Genomic DNA, 17,307 nt, shown 5'->3' with positions numbered 1-17,307 from the left:
ATACATGCTGGGTGATTTCACCAGACTGAGATTTACCAGCTGGTGATTGCTAGGAATTGCTCTCCTCTTCTAGCCCTTCCAGTGGCTACCACACACACAAACACACAGAGACAGTCACACACACACTCACACACAGTTACACACACACACTCAATCACTTGCAAAGTTACACACATTCTTTCACACGCACAATCACGTACACACAGAGTTACACATACACACACAGACGCCCTCCCTCCCCAACTCGCTGTTATTTTTTTCAAACGGCCTGTGTCAGCGGCTGGTTGGGTTCAGCCGATCTGCAGGACGCCCCCGGCTGCCCGACATCCAGCCCCACTGGTTTGTGCACATTCATATATTCCAGGCATTCCCTCAACTGTCCCCACCCCACGGCTCCTCGACTTGTCCCTGCTGCTGTTGCCCCAGGACCCCGCTGGCTGATCAAAAGGAGACTCCACCCTGCGCTGGATGCTTTCAAGACTGGCAGGGTCGTCGAAAGGAGACATAGGCACACAGAAACACACAACGACACACACACAGACAAATGACACCCAGAGACGCCGATACAGAGAAACACACAAATATATGCTGATCCATACAGACGCACAGTGATACAGACACGCACACGCAGATCCAGACACAGAAACGCTGATACACACACACACACGCACCCAGCTCACACCCACCTGCAGCGAAGTGTAGACACAGCAGGGGGCGCTCCATGGGTTCCAGGAGTCACCCAGGCTGGCTGGAGGCCAGTTTCCCAGCTGGTCACATCAGAGCTAGAGCAAGCCCGGGTCTGAGTGGCGGGTACCCCTCCCCGCCTTCACCTCCAACAGCCCCGGTCCCTCCCAGGCCCAGGTGGGAACCCGCTGCCCAACTGATTCTCTGCGAAGGAAGGGGCCATCTGGGAAGCGGACCCCAACTCTCTCCAAGGACAGGGACATGGGGCGCTCACGGCGCTACCGGAGCATTTTGCAGCTCGCTGTTCTACACAAGCGGCTGGGGTGCCAAGGAAGCACTGGCCCAGCCCCGTGGCCCAGCCCTCACCTAGCCCAGCCCTCCCGGCCCAGCACCGCAGCCCCAGCCCAGCCCCCCACCAAGCCCTGGGCCCAGCCCCTGGCTCAGATCCTTACGTCAGCACTGCAGCCTTTGGCCCAGCCTTCACCAGAACCTGGGCCAGCCCCTCCCTGCCCTCACCCCTCCAGCCAGCAGCAGCCTAGCCCTCCCGCCTGGGCAGGCCCTCGGAGCCTGTCCAGCCGCTCCAGCCGTGAGTCAGCACGAGACAGAAGCACTGAACCTTCCTGTTACTCAGCCCCAAGCCGGGCAAGTCACCCCAGCCGCCTGCAGCCATCTCACGCACTCTGGCTGTGCCAGCTGCCACCTGAACGCCGCTGGCTAGTAGCCATGGCGCCTGACCGCCCTCCCTCCTCTGGGCACGGCTTCCAGTTCCCCTGGGCTAATGCTGGAACCCAGCAGCGCAGAGATGCTGCATCTGCCCCCCAGCAGGGCACGGTGGGGCAAGGTCAGAGTTCAGCTCTAGGAGCCAGCCTGGGCTAAAGGACCAGCTTAACTCGTTGCTGCTTGGGGGGGGGGGAGCACCCCTGAGGGGCACAGCCTGGGGCCTGCAGAGAGGCAGGAGGACAGAAAGATACCGTGACAATCACCTGCCCCGAAAGCACAGGCCCCTACTGCCCCTTGACCAAGGAGAATCGCCACTCAGAGCGGGCAGTATAGAGGCTATGAAGCAATCCCCGTTGGCTCCTGGTGCTGCTTTGGCGAGGAGGGGGCAAGCCGGGCCCCGTCGGGGCATCGCTTCCGCTCTGCGGGTGGTTCCCGGCGCAGCCAGGGCCCCGCCAGGGTGGCGCTGCCTGAGTCACCCTGACTGACAAACCAGCAGGGTCAGCAAAACCTGCCTCAACCCGTTGGGCAGGACAAGCCGCCAATCCTGAAGAGAGGGGGAGGGCGCCGTGTGGGCCAGGACCCTGGGCGGGGAGGGTAAGAGGGAGGAGCCCCCCACCCCGAGATTGGGTTGGAGGGAACCTCAGGAATTTGGGTGCCTATGGAAGCAAGAAATGAATCCTGCCCGCCGCTATCCCAGCCCTGGGCTTCCCCCGACCCCACAGCTCTGCCAGTGCCCCTCAGTTCCTGACCCCCTGCTATCCCAGGCCTGGCCAGCCCCCACCAGCTCTACCGCTGCCCCTCAGTCCTGACCCATAGCCCCCTTGACCTTTTCTGGGACCTGTCTTGCCAAACTCTTTCCTTGTCCCAAAGTGTTTCCCGCTGGGACCGGAGCGTTATTTGCACCCGGTTCTGGGGAGACAAGAGAGACGAGGACGTCACACCACGGGGCCCGCGAGACTCGGCCTGGCCATGTCGCGAGAAGAAGCCGCTGAGCCTTGGTGGACCAGATCCCGGCCGAAAAATCCTCCTGGGCCACAAAAGGAGCTTTTCTTGGTAGGCAAAGCCAGTGTACCCGGGCCTGGGGGGGTTGGGGGGGCTAACAAGAGACGAGTCACGAACCGCGAGCTGCAGCATTGGGCAGGGGGAGTTGAGGGAAACCACCAGGAGCGAGCCCCCACCCACGCCACGGGGAGTGATGGCGCAAGAGAGAGAGACAGAGGGAGCTGTGGGCGGGGGCAGCCCTGGATGGGAGTAGCAGGGGCCGTGGGTCAGGACTGGGGCAGAGACAGGGCTGGTTCAGCGCTGGGTCAGCCCGATCGGCCACGGGGGCTCACGGCAGGTGTCAGTGCGGGGGAAGAAGGGAGGCCAATTACCAGGGAAGGACGTGTGTCCTGACCGGCCTACAGCGACCCACCCTGCCCCACCCTGCCCCCAACCTCAACACGCCCTGAGCCCCCCAGCCCACTTCCCCCGCCCCCGCACTCTGATCCACCCTGACCCCCAAGCTCCCTCCATCCAGCCCCCACACCCCAATCCTCCTCCCTTTTGCCAGCCAAGAAAATCCAGGGTCTCCCCAGTACAGGCTCTGACCCGCGCCTCCCCCTCTCCTGCCGACCTACAGACTCCGGCGCCGTGTAGCAGGCGCCCGCGAAATGTGCCCTTGGGCCCAGGGGTCCCGGCAAATCCTCACCGCCGCGGCATGGCTGCCTGCGCAGGGGAAGCCTCTCAGGAGTCTGCCTTCGGCTGGACTCACTGCAGAGAGCCCGGCGAGAAACGGGGCTCGCTGGCACCCCACGGCCCTGGCTGGGAGCTGCTGGGGCCACGGGCCTGCCCGTCTGGGGCAAGGGGGGTTTTGGTGTCTGGCTCGCTCGTGGTCTGTCCATACTGCATCGTAACCAGGGCTGTGTTGCACCCGGCTTCGTGGCCCTGGTGTTTCCACACTGCATCTCCGGGGCTAACAGCCGCGGGACCCGGCTCTCCTTGTGGTGCTAATGCAGCGTGCAGCATCTCAGCGGGACTCGGGCTCTGACACCCCCCCCCACCATCCCCAGCGGGGTCCAACTCCAGAGGGGTTCCTGGCCTGAGTCAGCCTGATTGGGGTGTGGACAAAAGCGGGAGGGGGGATAAGGTCAACCCTGAGCATAGACAGACCCGGAAGGGGGTTACTTCCATGCTCGAGGCAGGGACTTAGCCCAGAGCCTGGGAACTCGGGACACCCACCTCCTCCCCCGGTGGGGCGAGTGGCAGCCGCGCGGAGCAGGTCTCAGCCAGGAATCACCCATAGGGCAGGTGGGCGGGCGCTGCGCCGAGCCTGTCCGCGCTCTCGGGACGCCGCAGCACCAGGACGCGGCTGGGGGCTGGGCCGGTTTATTGGCACATTCAGATCACTGCCACAGCAGGAGCAAAGCTGGCGCGGGGCACCACGCCTGGCCAAGGGGAGGGGGCTGGGCCACAGCAAAGGACTCAAAGGTGGGTGTCACTGGAGGGCAGGGATTGGCTGGGGTCAGGTGGGTGTTCCTGGAGGGCAGGGATTGGCCAAGGCCTGGCAGGTGTCATTAGAGGGTAGGGATTGGGTGGGAGCAGGGTATGTTAGTGGAAGGTGGGGATTGGCTGGGGCCTGGCAGGTGTCACCAGAGGGTGGGGATTGGCTGGGGCCTGGCAGGTGTCACTGGAGGGTGGGGATTGGCTGGGAGCAGGGGATGTTTCTGAAGGTTGGGGATTGGCTGAGGTGCAGTGGGTGTCACTGGAGGGTGGGGATTGGCTGGGCCTGGCAGGTGTCACTGGAGGGCAGGGAGCCATCAAGGCAAGGGAGCGAGGGTGGAGCTGTCAGGACCGGCTGCACGCCCAGGCAGGTGTGGGGGCCACTCAGCCGCTAGCCACGTTGGAGCTCTCCGGGGCCGGGCTCTTGGCGAAGGCGCAGATGTGGAAAACACCTGGGGAAGAGCAAGAGAGTCAGGGGAGGGAGGGGTGGCCGGCCGGGGTGGGGGCAGGGAAGGGGTGGGTGGCTGGGTAGAAGGGGCCAAACGGGGCAGGCAGGGATGGGGTGGATGGGCAAGGACATGGCAGGTGGCATGGCCCCTCCCCGCTCAGCCCCTCCCCTCGCCCCAGGGGTGTCACACCCACAGATTGCCCATCTAACGGCCCCCGCTGCCCATGCCGCTCGGTGCTGGGAGTGCGCCTCGCCAGGGAACGGTGCCAGCGCCGGGCCAGGGGGGCCGCAGGGTCCCTTCCCTGCCCACCTGTGAGAGAAGCCGCCACCCCCCCCCTGGCTCTGATGAGGCCAGGGCGGGACGAGCTTGGGGCTGAGGGAGCTGACCGGGGCAAAGAAACGACCCCTGGGGGCAGCCGGTTTCCTGTCTGGGCCCATCTGCGGCAGGAACCTCCCCCCAGCCTCCCACGCTACCCCATGCTGCCCTGCCCCCCACATTCCTCCCTGCCCCACTCCCCCACCCCATGGCTCCCTGTCCCCCAACTCCTTCATGCTCCCTACACCCTGCCTCATAGAGCGCAGCCCCCCACCCACTCCTTCCTCCCCCTGCTCGTACCCCCATCCCATGGCATCCCTTGGCATCCTGATTCCCACCCCTTGCTCCCCCCACACCCATGTCCCACGGTGCCCTGCCTCTTCCCCTCACCCTACACACCCCCTGGCACCCTGTCCCCTGCTCCTCCCTCCCCTCACCCCATACGCCCCCCCGAGACAGAAAGGGGAGCGGACGGGGCTGGGGACCCCAGCCCATGGGCAGCCCCCCCGGAGCGGTTACCTGCTGAGATGGTGAGGATGACAGCGATCCAGCCCAGGATATAGGACCAGGAGAAGCGCCAGTCGGCGTAGCGCTTCCCGAAGAAATTCACCGTCACGCCAGTGTACACCGACAGGCCAAGCAGCGCGAAGAGACCTGCGGGGGCGAGCGTAGGACGGGGCCAGCTGAGCTCTGGTTCCACTCATCCCACGCAGGCGCAAGCACCGCAGGGCTGCCTTCCAGAACACCTCACCCCGACACACTCGCCACGCAGGGACCCGGCCCGGCTCGGCACCGCGGTGCAGGGACCTGGCATCACTGGGCCTATGGGGCTACTCTGAGCTATTCCCCCAGCCCCGCCCGCCCTGCCCCATTTCCCAAGCAGCTCCCCTGGGGATAGCAATGAGGCATGCACTCACTCGGCTTGTCTTGCTGTGCCACCCGGCCTGAGTGCCAGCGGCCACTCGCCCACATGACTGCGGCCATAGCCCCTGCCTGGGGGAGCCGCATCCCTTCCCCCAGTGCCTGGGCGCTGCCAGAAACGGGCCAGCACAGAACCGGCCCGGCAGTTCTTGGGCTCCCTCTGGTGCCCCTGACTGGGAGTGTTTTCCTGACCCGTTTCTCTCCTGATTCCTGACACCTGCAGCAAACCCTGAGATGGGTCTTTCCTTCCAGCGAGGCTGCATCCTGCCCCCCACCCCACCCAGCATCAACCACAGAGGCATGGTCAGACCGGTCTAGCTGGCCCAGCCGAGGGCAGCACCAGGTGTTTTGCCCCCCGCCGCTCCTGCAGCACCCCCAAGATCAGTGCCGGTTGAGCCCCACCTTTTGCCAGCACAGCGATGGGGACTAGATCTGCGCTAGGAGTCAGTCTGGGGCAGTTCTCCGGGCTGGGTTACCCAGGGGGGTCAGATCACAAGGGCTTGGGAACTGCTGACAATCATGGCGCCGCCCAGCTCCATTTGACAAGCCCCTGCTCCCCTTTCCAGGCTCCTCCACGTGCTCAGATCATTCCTGTCGCCACCTCCGACACGCCCCCTTCCCGCCCGGAGCTGGCATCTTCCCTCTGTCCCTCTCTGTTGTCCTCTCACCGGGCTCTGATGTCCCACCCCAGAGATGGCTGCATGTGGCTGGCAGAGGCCGCGGGGTCGGGCTGCGGGGTGTACGCTCTGTAATGGGATGCCCGCCTGTCACCTCGTGGGCATTTCTCCCTTGCCTGTGGCTCCCTCCCTGTGGTGCCCATCCCACTGTTCCAGTGGCACATCCCATTGGTTCTAATGACGCCCGGTGTTTCTCCACCCCCTCCCCTTGGCTTTGCCGGGGCCCACGTACCAGCGATCAGCAGGGTAATGCCAGCGGAGCGGGTCCGGGACGCCCTGGCGCTGCTGGAGAAGGCGGTGAGGCCCAGGATAATGCCGGCGAAGCAGGAGAGGATGGAGAGCAGCATGAATGCCCGGGTGGCGTCCCAGAAGGCTGCAGGGGGGGACAGAGAAAAAGGGATGTGCTCGTTGGAACCCGGCGCTCGGAGATCGGCGGCGGGAGCCGGGAGCTGGATCTTCTCCGAGGAGCAAGGGAGGAAAGGCCAGTGGAACCGGGTAACGGCAGGGCCAGCGCCTCCAGCGCTCGGCAGGGTCTGTCGCTGCAGGGCGGTGAGTCCAGAGCAGGGCCGATGCAGAATGGAGATACATGGGCTTGGGGGTCTGGGCTGCCCCCGAGGCAATCCCCATGCAATCCCTTCCCCATGCAATCCCTTTTCCTGGGGGGAGGCTGCTGCCCCCATCCGCACTCCGCCCCCCACTTCTCCCTGTCCCCTCAGAGGCTGAGCCCTAGAGTGGTGCCTTTCTTTGCAGCTGGGTTGGGGGCGGCAGAGCTGTAGTAATGAGATGCTCAGCCATGGGGCAGCCAGTCACCTGGACTGCTCCAGCCCCTTCTTGCGGGGCGGGCAGGGACTCCTGAAGCCAGGCGGCTCCGTTCCGACGGAGCCAGCAGCTTGCCTAGTGACTTATACGGACGCTATGGCTGGCATTCAGGAGGGCTCAGACCCCCCCAACGCGGGGCCACACTTTCCAAGGTGCCCAAGGCCTGAATGCCGGGCCAGCCCTGAATGCCGGGTGCTGATCAAGGAGAATCTGCCCCAGAATCCTGGCTCCCCCTAGCCCCACACCCCAGGAAGCTAACAGGAGCTTTGCCAGCACAATGGCTCTGCAGGGCACCGGGCGGGTGCCTGAGGGCTGTGAGATTGTGAAGGCATGAAGACAGAGACCGGGAGGAGAAGCGGCCCACAGACAATCAGGGCCCCGGAGGGTGAACGGAGGAACCAGAGGAATCAATGCAAAGCCTAGGAGGGAGCCGGGATGGCTGGGTACCTGGCAGGATGCGAGTGGCTGCATTTTGCATGAGCTGCATCCTAGATATGACCCGGAGAGTCGCTCCTGAAAATAAAGAATCACAGTGATGCGGCCTCCGAGAGAGACAAGGCTCTAGGATGCCAATGTGGACCCAGCGTGGGCTCCCCCAAGGGCAGGGAAGGGGGCTGCAAGGGGGCAGGATCCCACTGAGGGCTCCCAGAGGGACCGGGGGGGGCTAGCACTGGGGGATCCCAGCAACAGCTCTCCAAGGGGCAGGGAAGAGAGCTGGGACTGCGGGATACCAGCGACAGCTGCCCGACAGATGGAGAAGGGGCTGTGCGTTCAGGCTCCCCAGTGATAGCGCCCAAGGGGTCTGTGTGAGAAGTTGGGAATTTTCTGTACTATTTGTATGACTGTTATGTGTGCCTCAGTTTCCCCGTATGTTGCATTGTTACCTAGGTTAGGGGGGAGAGGGCTGTTTGCCATGAGGGCAGGCGAAGAGACACGAGTGTGACTGGCCCTTGGCTGTCGGAGCCTGAATGGGTCATTAGAAAGGATTGGCCAAGGCCAACCCTGTATCACGGGACAATCCCAGAAGACAATGGCAAAGCCAGTCACCAGCATATTGACCATAAAAACCTGGCCAGCTTCCAGACTGAGCTTGATACGTTTATGGAGGGGATGCTCTGATGGGACAGCCTAATCTGGCAATTAGATCTTTGACTAACTAGCGGTAAATACACCCAATGGCCTGGGATGGGGTGTTAGATGTGGGGGGTTCTGAATTACCACCCAGAATTCTTTCCGGGTGTCTGGCTGGTGAGTCTTGCCCACATGCTCCGGGTTTAGCTGATCGCCAGATTTGGGGTTGGGAAGGAATTTCCCCCCAGGGCAGCTTGGCAGAGGCCAGGGGGTTTTTTCACCTTCCTCTGTAGCATGGGGCCCGGGTCACTTGCTGGTGGATTCTCTGTACCTTGAAGTCTTTAAACCAGGATTTGAGGACTACAATAACGCAGTCACAGGGCAGGGGTCTATCACAGGAGTGGGTGGGTGGGGTTCTGTGGCCTGCGTCGTGCAGAAGGTCAGACTAGATGATCATAATGGTCCCTTCTGACCTTAAGGTCTATGGGTCTAGGACACCCAGCAACCCACACCGCAGGGGGAGCGAGATTTCCCACCTTGCAGGAAGGAAGCAGCTGAGCCCAGACACCAGCTGGAGAGCCAAGGATAGGGAGGGGGGATGAGAGTTGGCCGCTGAAGGAGCTGGGGCTCCCTGTGGGAACTGCCCAAGGAGGTCAGACAGAGCCAGCCAGACAGAGCCTGAACGGGGGGCGGATCACTACAGCGTGGCTGGGCTCTGGGCTGACCAGACTGGTCTATGCTTCAACCATCAGTTCTCGGGGCTGACCTGACACCTTCCTGTGCTGGGGCCCAAGAAACCCGACTGGTTTGACAGCGCTGCCTGCGTGTCGCTGCCAATGTCACCCGGGCTGGATGCATTAATCCCTGCGGCGCGGACACGCCTCTCCCAGGGGGCTGTCTTGGTTGGACTCGTGGAGCAGAGCTCACAGAGCGACGCGGGAGCCCCTGAGGTCCAGTCTAAGGTGGCGGGTGAGGCCGCGGTCCCTACCCAGTGCAGAAAGAGGGAGACCTATGGGGGGTCTGGCCCACTGAAGGGGTCCTGCCTAGAGACTGTTGCAGAGCTGGAGGTGCGGCACTGATCCTGTGGAGCCGTGACAGCTGGTGGCAGCGGTAGGATACTGAACGCACCAGCCAGTATGTTTTGCCATACATGACTTGCAGCAGCAAAACAAGGCTAGTTAAAGGGAACAGCAAGAAAACAGTGTATGACCAGCTCCCTACGGAGACATCGCAGACCTGTGCAGGGAGAGAGGGTGACGTGCTAGGCGCAGCTGACTGCACGGCGGGAGAAGGACAATCAGACCAAGACGCAGGTCCCAGACCTAGGCAGGGTTCCAAGAGTGACTGAGACAGCAGCAGGGCGACCCTCACGCTCCAGTTCCCTGCCCAGCAGGGCGTCTTCACGACCCGGTTCCCCATCGACAGATCTGAAGCGGTGGAAGTGGGGGCTGAGGGCAAAGAAGCTAGCGGACTGTGAGGAGCAGCAAAAGCATGAGGAATAACAGGGGAGGAACCAGGAGAAGCAGAGAAAGTCTGAGCTGGAGATGAAGAAGCGGAGGGGCAGGAGGACCCACGGAGGGGTAAGTGGGGGAACAGAGATGCCAGTTCCGCAGGGATCCTAGATACCGAGTTGTCACCCCAGTTTAAGGAGGGAGTAGAGATACCAACATCACTGCCTTTGAAAAGGCCTGAGACTTGAACCTGGGTGACTTTGCTGTTTCACTCCCTTACTGGCTCCCAAAGCCGGAGGGGTGCACAGCCAGATGGACAGCATTGACCCTGGGGCTGGGAATAGTTCACAAAGCCTCCACTGCTTAGGTTTGAATTGGCACCTGAGGCTTATAGGAAAAGGTTTCGGGGTGTGCAAAAGCCACAGGTTGTGACCTAGATGGAGGCCACCGCCCTGATGGGAAACCATCTCCACCATCTCCAGGCATTGCTACACAGGAGGATTTGTGTAACCTGGTTGGCTTGGAGCAACGATGAGATCTGTCTGCATCAGCTTAAGATGTGGCTAGCGGCCAGGAAGCCAAAGAGTCAGTGCAGCGCAGGCCAGCTGGTGGATGAGTTTTGGACAGTAGGTTCAGGTATGAAAGGAGACCCAACGGAGACCGGCCTAAACGTGGGTCCTAGGAAAAGGAACCAGTGGAGGTGCCCCAGAAGTGGGACTCGGGGAACACCCAAGCGGGGGGAGCGGCTGATGTGGGTAGCCCAGCTCCACGGGCCCTCAGAGAGCGGAGGGATGATGTCTGTAGGAAACAGGGCACAGGTGAAACCAGGGCTTGATGAAATAGTGGCCACACGGGACCCTTGGTGGGTTCACTCGGAGAAAGCCCATCCTCTGTCCAGCCAACGCAGCTGGAGGTTCAGTCAGGGAGGCGGTGAGGCCGTGGGCAGGAAGAGGGAGCTCCAGGGAGCCTGGTGGCCAGGACAGGCTGCAGCCACGAGAGGGCAGCGGAGCTCACAGAAACCAGCAGCCAGGGCTGTGCTGGGGAAACCCGGCGGGAGATTCCTGGCCTAGGCCGCTGGGCGGAAGGACCAGCCCATCTCAGCGCAGCGGCTCTGCCCAGGGATCGGGCCGGACGGCTGGAGCCAGGCTGAGCTGGACACCCCAGACCGAGCCGGCAGGAGCCACGCTGAGCCGGACCCAGCAGGGAGCCCCTGCCTGTACATCTTCTACAAGTCACGTCCCGTTCAGTCCCACCCAGGCCATTTCCCGGGGCCCAGTGGCAGCCTGTCTGTCCCCACAGCCATCCATCACCCTCGTTGTCCCTGGCCCTGCTGGCGGAGAGCCCCGGGGACTGCTCACCGATGCTGATGGTGTGGGGGTGGCACTTGCCGGCCATGCAGAACCGCCAGAGCCCCTGGTTGCTCAAGTTCCCCGAGTAGCGATACTGCATCCAGAAGTCGGTCGCCGTGGCTACGATGAGAAGGACCAGACCCGACACTGCACACAACAGCCCGCCTCCCATCAAGGTGTACATGGCTGGCAGCTCACGGGTCCTGCAGGTCGAGCGGGGGAGCCTTTCTCCTGCACCGGGACAAGAGGAGACGGGGCCTCCTAGGAGAAGGCCCGGTGGAAAGTTACTGGGCTGCGCAGCAGTCACATCTGTTGCCCTTCGTGTCACACAGACCTTGGGAACTCCCTGCTGCAGGACTTGCAGCGCCAAGGGCTGTGGCTGAATTTCAAAGGGGGCAGGAGAGTTCTCTGCAGGTATCTGAGGTGAGGTAGGAGTCTTATACTTTAGGGCATGAACATCAGGCAAGGGTCATGAGGGAATGTCCCCAACCCACCCCCCACACAAACCATGCGATGTTGCGTGTGCAGCCAGGAGCCGTGTGTCAGGGCGGGAGGTCCAGGCCCTGCTCTGACCCATCAGGCCCTGGCCGCTGCTGATGGCGGGAGAGTGAGACCAAACGGGGTGATTGCCCCACATGGGGTGGGAAGAGATGGGGTACGAGATGGACTGAGCCCCCTGATCCAGAGCCAGGGGAGCTGTATACTGGGCTAGATGGACCAGGACTCTGATCCAGTCTGGCAAATCTTCTGAGCCAGTGCGTGGAAGTAAGGCACCCCCTGTGTCTCGGCCCTTTCCAGAGCTTGCCCAGCTGTTCCACCCAGTGTCAGGGACTGCACGGCTACAGGCATGGGTGACGCGTGCCCCCATTTCTCTAGGCTTCACCCAAGCAGCGTGGGGGGCCCCACGCCCAGCTCCGCCGCCCTGGCACAGCCTGGGCTTGTCCTTGTGCTGTAGCTGGGAGAGGCAGATGCCCCAGTGGCTCCCAGCCACCCGTGGAAGCAGAAGATCCCACCCAGGATTGAGGGACAGGCCTGGGAACCACTCTAGGCAGCAGATGCTTCTGGCTCAGGCCGGGACCAGGCGCTTCCCACTGACAGCCAAGCTCCAGAGGTGCGGGCGGGGTGCAGGGGATCTCCTGCGTCAGGCAAACCGGGTCTTTTTGTTCCCAACAATGAGCTGAGCATGTGATGTTTCCACAGCGAGAACAGACCCAGCTGAGTCAGAGCTGGTGTCAAAAGGGCACGGCAGGCAGCGCTTGGCAGAGCTGCAGGGAGCTGGGCTGAGCCCCTGGGAGGAGGGGAATTCAGACCGAAACCGAATCGGGAGAAGTGATGGTCTGATGGCGGCACGGGCAGAGTGGGCCGGGGGAGGGACTTGTGCGGTGCATGCCCACCCTCGCCCTGGCTCGGGTCAGAGCCCTCGGCTCTCCCCGTGCGGCAGAGGAGCCAGCTTTGAACAGAGCACCGCCCTGGGAGATGCTCACGTGAAGCAAATCGAGTTCTGGGTGGCTCAGGATCCGTCCCTCTCCCCAGACTGCCGGGGGCATGTCCTGTGAGCCCGGCGCGGGGGGCACGGGGCGGCAGGCAGACGTAGCTCCGGCCCATGTCGTTGCTTAGCTATCCCGGGAGGACAGGAGCCCAGGAGACGCTCTGGGCGCTGTGGATGGCGGTGCACTGATGTCAAATATTTCAGCACTCTGCCTAGCACGGGGCACTGGCCAAAAGCAGGGTGCCAGGAAGTCAATTCGCCCAAAGCAGGCAGCTGAGTTAGACTAGCTGGGCTGGACCATGTGGGCGGAGGATGCTGAATCGGGGCCCAAATCTCGAACCGGCCCCTGAAACCTTGCCCCAAATCCCAGCCCAAGGCCCGGTCTGTTCTGGGCTGGCGTCGTTGCTCAGGGGGGGAGTGGCGGGTGCAGGAGGAGGGTGCTCTCCACACAGGGTAGTTTTGCCCCAGTAGATGCATTATCAGAGGATATGCACCTCCAGTATCAGCCCCTGGGATCTCCAGGTGGCCTGGCCTGGCCACATCCCCATATGTGCTCTGCAGAGCACGGGCTGCCCCGGCCCCTCTGCAGGAGAAGCTGTGGGGCACACAAAGCACTGCCAAGGGGCCACAACCAGACAACACCGACATGAGGGGCTGAGCCCAGCGCAGATCTGTCGGGGCCTGAAGCGACAGGCGTCTGCACTGCAGCTGATTCCCGGCTGGATGGGCGGACCCATGGCAGCTCTGATCGAGCCAGCGCACTAAAAGAAGCAGCGCGTTTGGGCCGGGGTGGTGCGAGCGGTGAGCCGGGCCACCCACCCTGGGTGCAAACCCAGCCGGGCCCCAGGGGGATACTCGGGCAGCTAGCCCCGCCGCTGCCCCTCCCGGCGCATCTACACTGCTACTCTTACTGCTGCTTAGCTCTTCCTCGGCCCGCTTCGGGCACCGTTACTGCCCTGGGGGGCACAGACAGGCCTCCTCTCTCCCTCCTTCTCCCCCCTCTCCCTGGGGTATCGGGGCTGGGCTGTGGGGCAGAGTGAGTGGGTCAGCGCCACAGGCCGGCAGCTCTCCACGCTGCTTCCCAAGGCTTGTGATGAGCTGCCCTGGGCGCCGCGGCGGGAGGCCGGGGCCAGGACAGCCCTGGGGTCTGTTACACCCGTGGCTCCTTGCGGGGGGGGGGGCGCGGGAGGGAAGTGCCAGTGGCTCCCCAGTGAAGGGAGGGGGCAGGAGCCGAGCAGCAGGGATGTCCCTTCCCCAGAGCTGGGGGAAGGGGCAGCAGCCACAGGAGGCCCCCCCCCCAGACCTAAGTGTGGGGGCGGGGGCATCAGCCAGAGGGGGCTGCCCCCAGACTAGAGGGGGGGCAGGGCTTGGAGGCCTGTGTCTGAGACGGAGGAAAGAGCTGCCTCCCCTGGGCAGAGCGAAGGGGGCAGCCCAGAGTCGGCTCTTCCTCGCCTCATAGCACCCGCCCGCCTCCCGGGCAGCTTAGAACCCCCTGCCCGCTGCCTGGCGCGGAGCCGCAAGCGGACTGGAGACCCCCCAGTGCTATGACGCCTGGGGGCGACCCCGCCCCCTCCCGGGGCACCCGATTACACCGCCAGCTGCAGCGGTGCCGGGCCCCTGCTCCCTAATTACGCTGTGGTTCCAGGCAGTGAGGCCAATAGACAGACAGACAGACAGAGGGGGTGTATGTAGATAGAGAGAGAGAGAGAGACGGGGTGCATGGAGACAGGCAGACAGAGCCATCAGTCGAGGGGGGGGCAGTGGGGAGAAACCAGGGCTGCTGGAAAGAGACTAAAGTAACTTACCTTCAGCGCTGGCTGGCGGGAGAGGCCATGGTTAACGAGGGCTGACAGGTCACTCAGGCGATCAACTCCTGTTTTCTCCGCGGCCACGGTTTGTGCCTGGGGTTCCGTCGGAGGCAGCCAGGGCAAGGGGTGCTGGGGGGGGATGGGGCTTTTATAGCGTCGCCCCCACGTGCTCCGCTTTGCTCCATTGTCCAGGCCATGACAAAAGGCCCTCAGTGGAATGGAAGCATCTCGCAGCCACTGGCTCCGGCCCCCGGCCGCTCCGGCCCTGCCGTTCTGCTGATGCAGGGGGTCGCTGGCCCTGTGCATGGGGGCAGGGAGGGAGCTACGTTCTTCTGGGAGGGGGACAAACAGAGCAGGTCCTGTACCCCCAGCCCCCAGGGGGTCCAGCTCTTCTCTTGGGGGGGAGGTTTTTTTGGGGGGGCAGTGAGTGATCGGGGGGGTTGTTTTTTAAATAAATTAATGGAAATAAAAAATGGGGGAGGGAAGAAATAAGCCAAGGAGGGTGACTGTCCAGCAGGCATGGGAGGGGCAGGGACTGGGGGGGAGAGACGGGGCGGGGGGGCTGATGTGGGGCAGGATCAAGTTGAGACAAATTTTCTGAAAGATTTTGATGAACCTGATGTGCGCCTCAGTTTCCCCTCTATTTTGCATGGCTGCCCCGTGGTGGGAAAAGGCAGGCTAAGGGCCAGACGGTCGAGAGGCGTCGCCCGGCTGTCTGAGCCTGGACGGTCATTAACAAGGACTGGCCGAGGCCGACCCCCTATCAGTGGGAAATCCAAGACGACAGTGGACACCCAGCAACCAGCAGCCCAGAGCGAGCTGATTTCCTCGCCTGGCAGCAGGGAAGCTGAGCACAGTCCCTGCTGGAGAGCCAAGGACTGGAAGGTGTGAGGAGCTGCGGCAGCAGGGACCAACAGCTGACATGTGGGGTCCAGGGCAGAAAAGCCCAGAGAACTGGGCAGCGAAGGGGCAGGAGATCATGGCAAAGGACAGGGCGAGGTGGCTGGTGCAGTGCTGGTGGGTATCTGGTTGGGTGTTCCTGGTCATCAACCATCCCCCTGCACACGCAGATCCTTGGGTGTGTGATGGGCTCTCAGGGAGGGGTGGAGAGGTGGCGGTTCCTCCATATACAGGACTGGTGAGTCCTACACCTGTTCTGGCAGCTGCGCTGGACGGGGCGTTGGAAACTTGCAAGACGAGACACGCGGCTTGGCAAGCCGGCCCCCTGGCGAGAGGCTGCTGCGCTTGGCAGAGGGGAGATTAAGCGGCGCCCTGGTCTGCTCCCGGCCAGCGGGTGCAACATGCATCGGTCGTGCTGAGCAGAGATTTCGGTTTAAGGGCCAATTTTTCCAAGTGCTCCAAAACACGCAGCTTGCCCTGAAAACAGCTGTGTCCCATCCGGGGCAGGGGCAGAGGTAGTGTGAATTTGGAGTCGTTTGGCCCAGGGCTTCCCTATATACGGAACGCCTCCCCTCCGAACTGAGCAGCTGGTGACATTCTCCCCTTCTTAGCGCATTTCTTAGCACGGAGTCGGGGAAATCCTAGAGCAGGTGGTACAAGAAACCCGCACCTCTGAGCTCGGCTAGCGGCCAGCTTCAAAACCCAGCCATTCAAACGTAGCTGGGCTTTGACCGGGGCTCGGTGGATTGGGAGAGGTCCCAGAATGGCCAGGATAAGGGGTGGGGAGCCCAGGGTTGATGGCAAAGACGCCCCAGGCCTTGCCCGAGGAATCGCTCCCCATGCCAGCCGGCTCTGGTTCTGGGGTATAACAAGCCTGGTGGAGGGGTGTTCTGGAGCTGAGCAATAAAGAGAGGCCGTTTTATCTTAGTCACATGGGGGTGAAGGAGAAATCAATGAAGTGGGGAATAATCCCAAGTAAATCAGAGTTATTTGTTTTAGCAGAAGCTACTACTTAGCCCTACACCATGAACTACTGTAACCTAGTCCTGGAATCTACCAAATATTAACGACTATTATCTCAGTTAAATTCACTTTATCGGCAGCAATTTACGTAGATGAAATAACAGAATTTTGAATTAGAAAACGCAGGGCACGAGAACATAAACCCCACCAGTGTTGTCAGTTGGCTCGTTTGTGTTTTCTCTCTCTTCGCTGCCCCAGCCCTGCGCAGACAGGTGGGCCCGCAGACTCGGCCAGGTTTATTGCCCTGGCTCTGTGGTTACAGGTGTAACCCTTTGGCCAGACAGAGTCGGCAGCAGCAAGGGCTGGGTTTTATATTTAGGGGTTTTTGGTAATGATATCACACCAAACTTGCTCGAGCCCCCACCCAGTTAGCTGGGAAATCACACGCTATTCCCTGGGCACCCCCAAAGGGCAATACTTTTCCTTTTGCAAGCACAGAGTTTGAGTGTAGAAAGTAAACCTTATAATAACAGAAAGGAAGTAACACAGCACTGGTCTGCAAACAGAATTAATTAACTTAATGGGCCAAACCCAGCCCAGAGTACGGGGCGTGTCCTTCACCTTTTCCTTTTTGCTTCTCCCTGTACTGACCAGCGTAGTTGCAATGTTTATTTGTTGGTTGGAGCTTAGCCAGTTCCCCTATGCAGGCTTTTGTTTGACACAGGCTTGACCGGGCCCCCTCCGCTGCTGTTTTTTACCTCTTTTGGGTCTTGTTGAATTCCTGACCGCTGGGGGCGACCCGCCTGGCTTTCGTTGATTCTGGCGCTCACCACGTCTGGCTCCCTCCGACAGCTGGCGCCGACCGCGCCTGGCTTCCGCTGACCACAGCTGGCTGGCTTTTACCGTGCCAGCCTTTTTGCCGACCGCTGACCACACCAGGTTAGCACCGACTGTGCCGGCCTCCCACCGAAGCCGACTGTTGCTGACTCAGCTTTATCAGTTGTCAGACAAGGTTTCCCAGGTCCTCTACTGGTTCAGCTTTTAGGAAATTTTAGTTTATGGGTAAACCTCTTGCTGACACAGAAGCAATGTCCCTGCTTCTAAGAAACAAAAGACTCCAAGAGAAGTTATTAATTTGATCTTTTAAGAATGGGAGGAAATAGTTACTTCATGCCTGGGGGTGGCTCTTTGCCAGAACTAGCACAATTTT

At 61.9% G+C, this 17,307-nt stretch overlaps 1 protein-coding gene across 1 annotated transcript; it reads right to left on the bottom strand.

Annotated features, from left to right (window-relative positions):
- Nucleotides 1-3,068: 3,068 nt before the first annotated feature.
- Nucleotides 3,069-16,875, bottom strand: LOC137167362 (lens fiber membrane intrinsic protein-like). Its single transcript, XM_067569466.1, has 5 exons — nucleotides 16,856-16,875; nucleotides 10,947-11,198; nucleotides 6,480-6,620; nucleotides 5,169-5,303; nucleotides 3,069-4,337 (listed from the first exon to the last, which is right to left on the bottom strand). The coding sequence occupies exons 2-5, from the start codon at nucleotides 11,119-11,121 to the stop codon at nucleotides 4,270-4,272; spliced, it is 519 nt and encodes a 172-aa protein (XP_067425567.1). The 5' UTR covers nucleotides 11,122-11,198; nucleotides 16,856-16,875; the 3' UTR covers nucleotides 3,069-4,269.
- Between the last annotated feature and the right edge of the window lie 432 nt (nucleotides 16,876-17,307).

This window comes from Emydura macquarii, unplaced genomic scaffold, assembly GCF_026122565.2.
Source record: "Emydura macquarii macquarii isolate MOO-44397 ecotype Brisbane River unplaced genomic scaffold, CSIRO-AGI_Emac_v2 contig_2924, whole genome shotgun sequence".
Taxonomy (NCBI): Eukaryota; Metazoa; Chordata; order Testudines; family Chelidae; genus Emydura; species Emydura macquarii.
The sequence above is the reverse complement of the archived record's forward strand: the minus strand, read 5'-3'. Positions and strand labels throughout refer to the sequence as shown.

What these genes read in the sequence shown, in the direction of transcription:
- LOC137167362 (XM_067569466.1), bottom strand. Translation starts at nt 11,121, where the DNA reads ATGTACACCTTGATGGGAGGCGGGCTGTTGTGTGCAGTGTCGGGTCTG. An exon ending in CATTACCCTGCTGATCGCTG is followed by an intron (nt 5,304 to 6,479) that starts GTACGTGGGCCC and finishes TCGCCCCCGCAG; the next exon opens with GTCTCTTCGCGCTGCTTGGC. An exon ending in CATCCTCACCATCTCAGCAG is followed by an intron (nt 4,338 to 5,168) that starts GTAACCGCTCCG and finishes GCTCTTCCCCAG; the next exon opens with GTGTTTTCCACATCTGCGCC.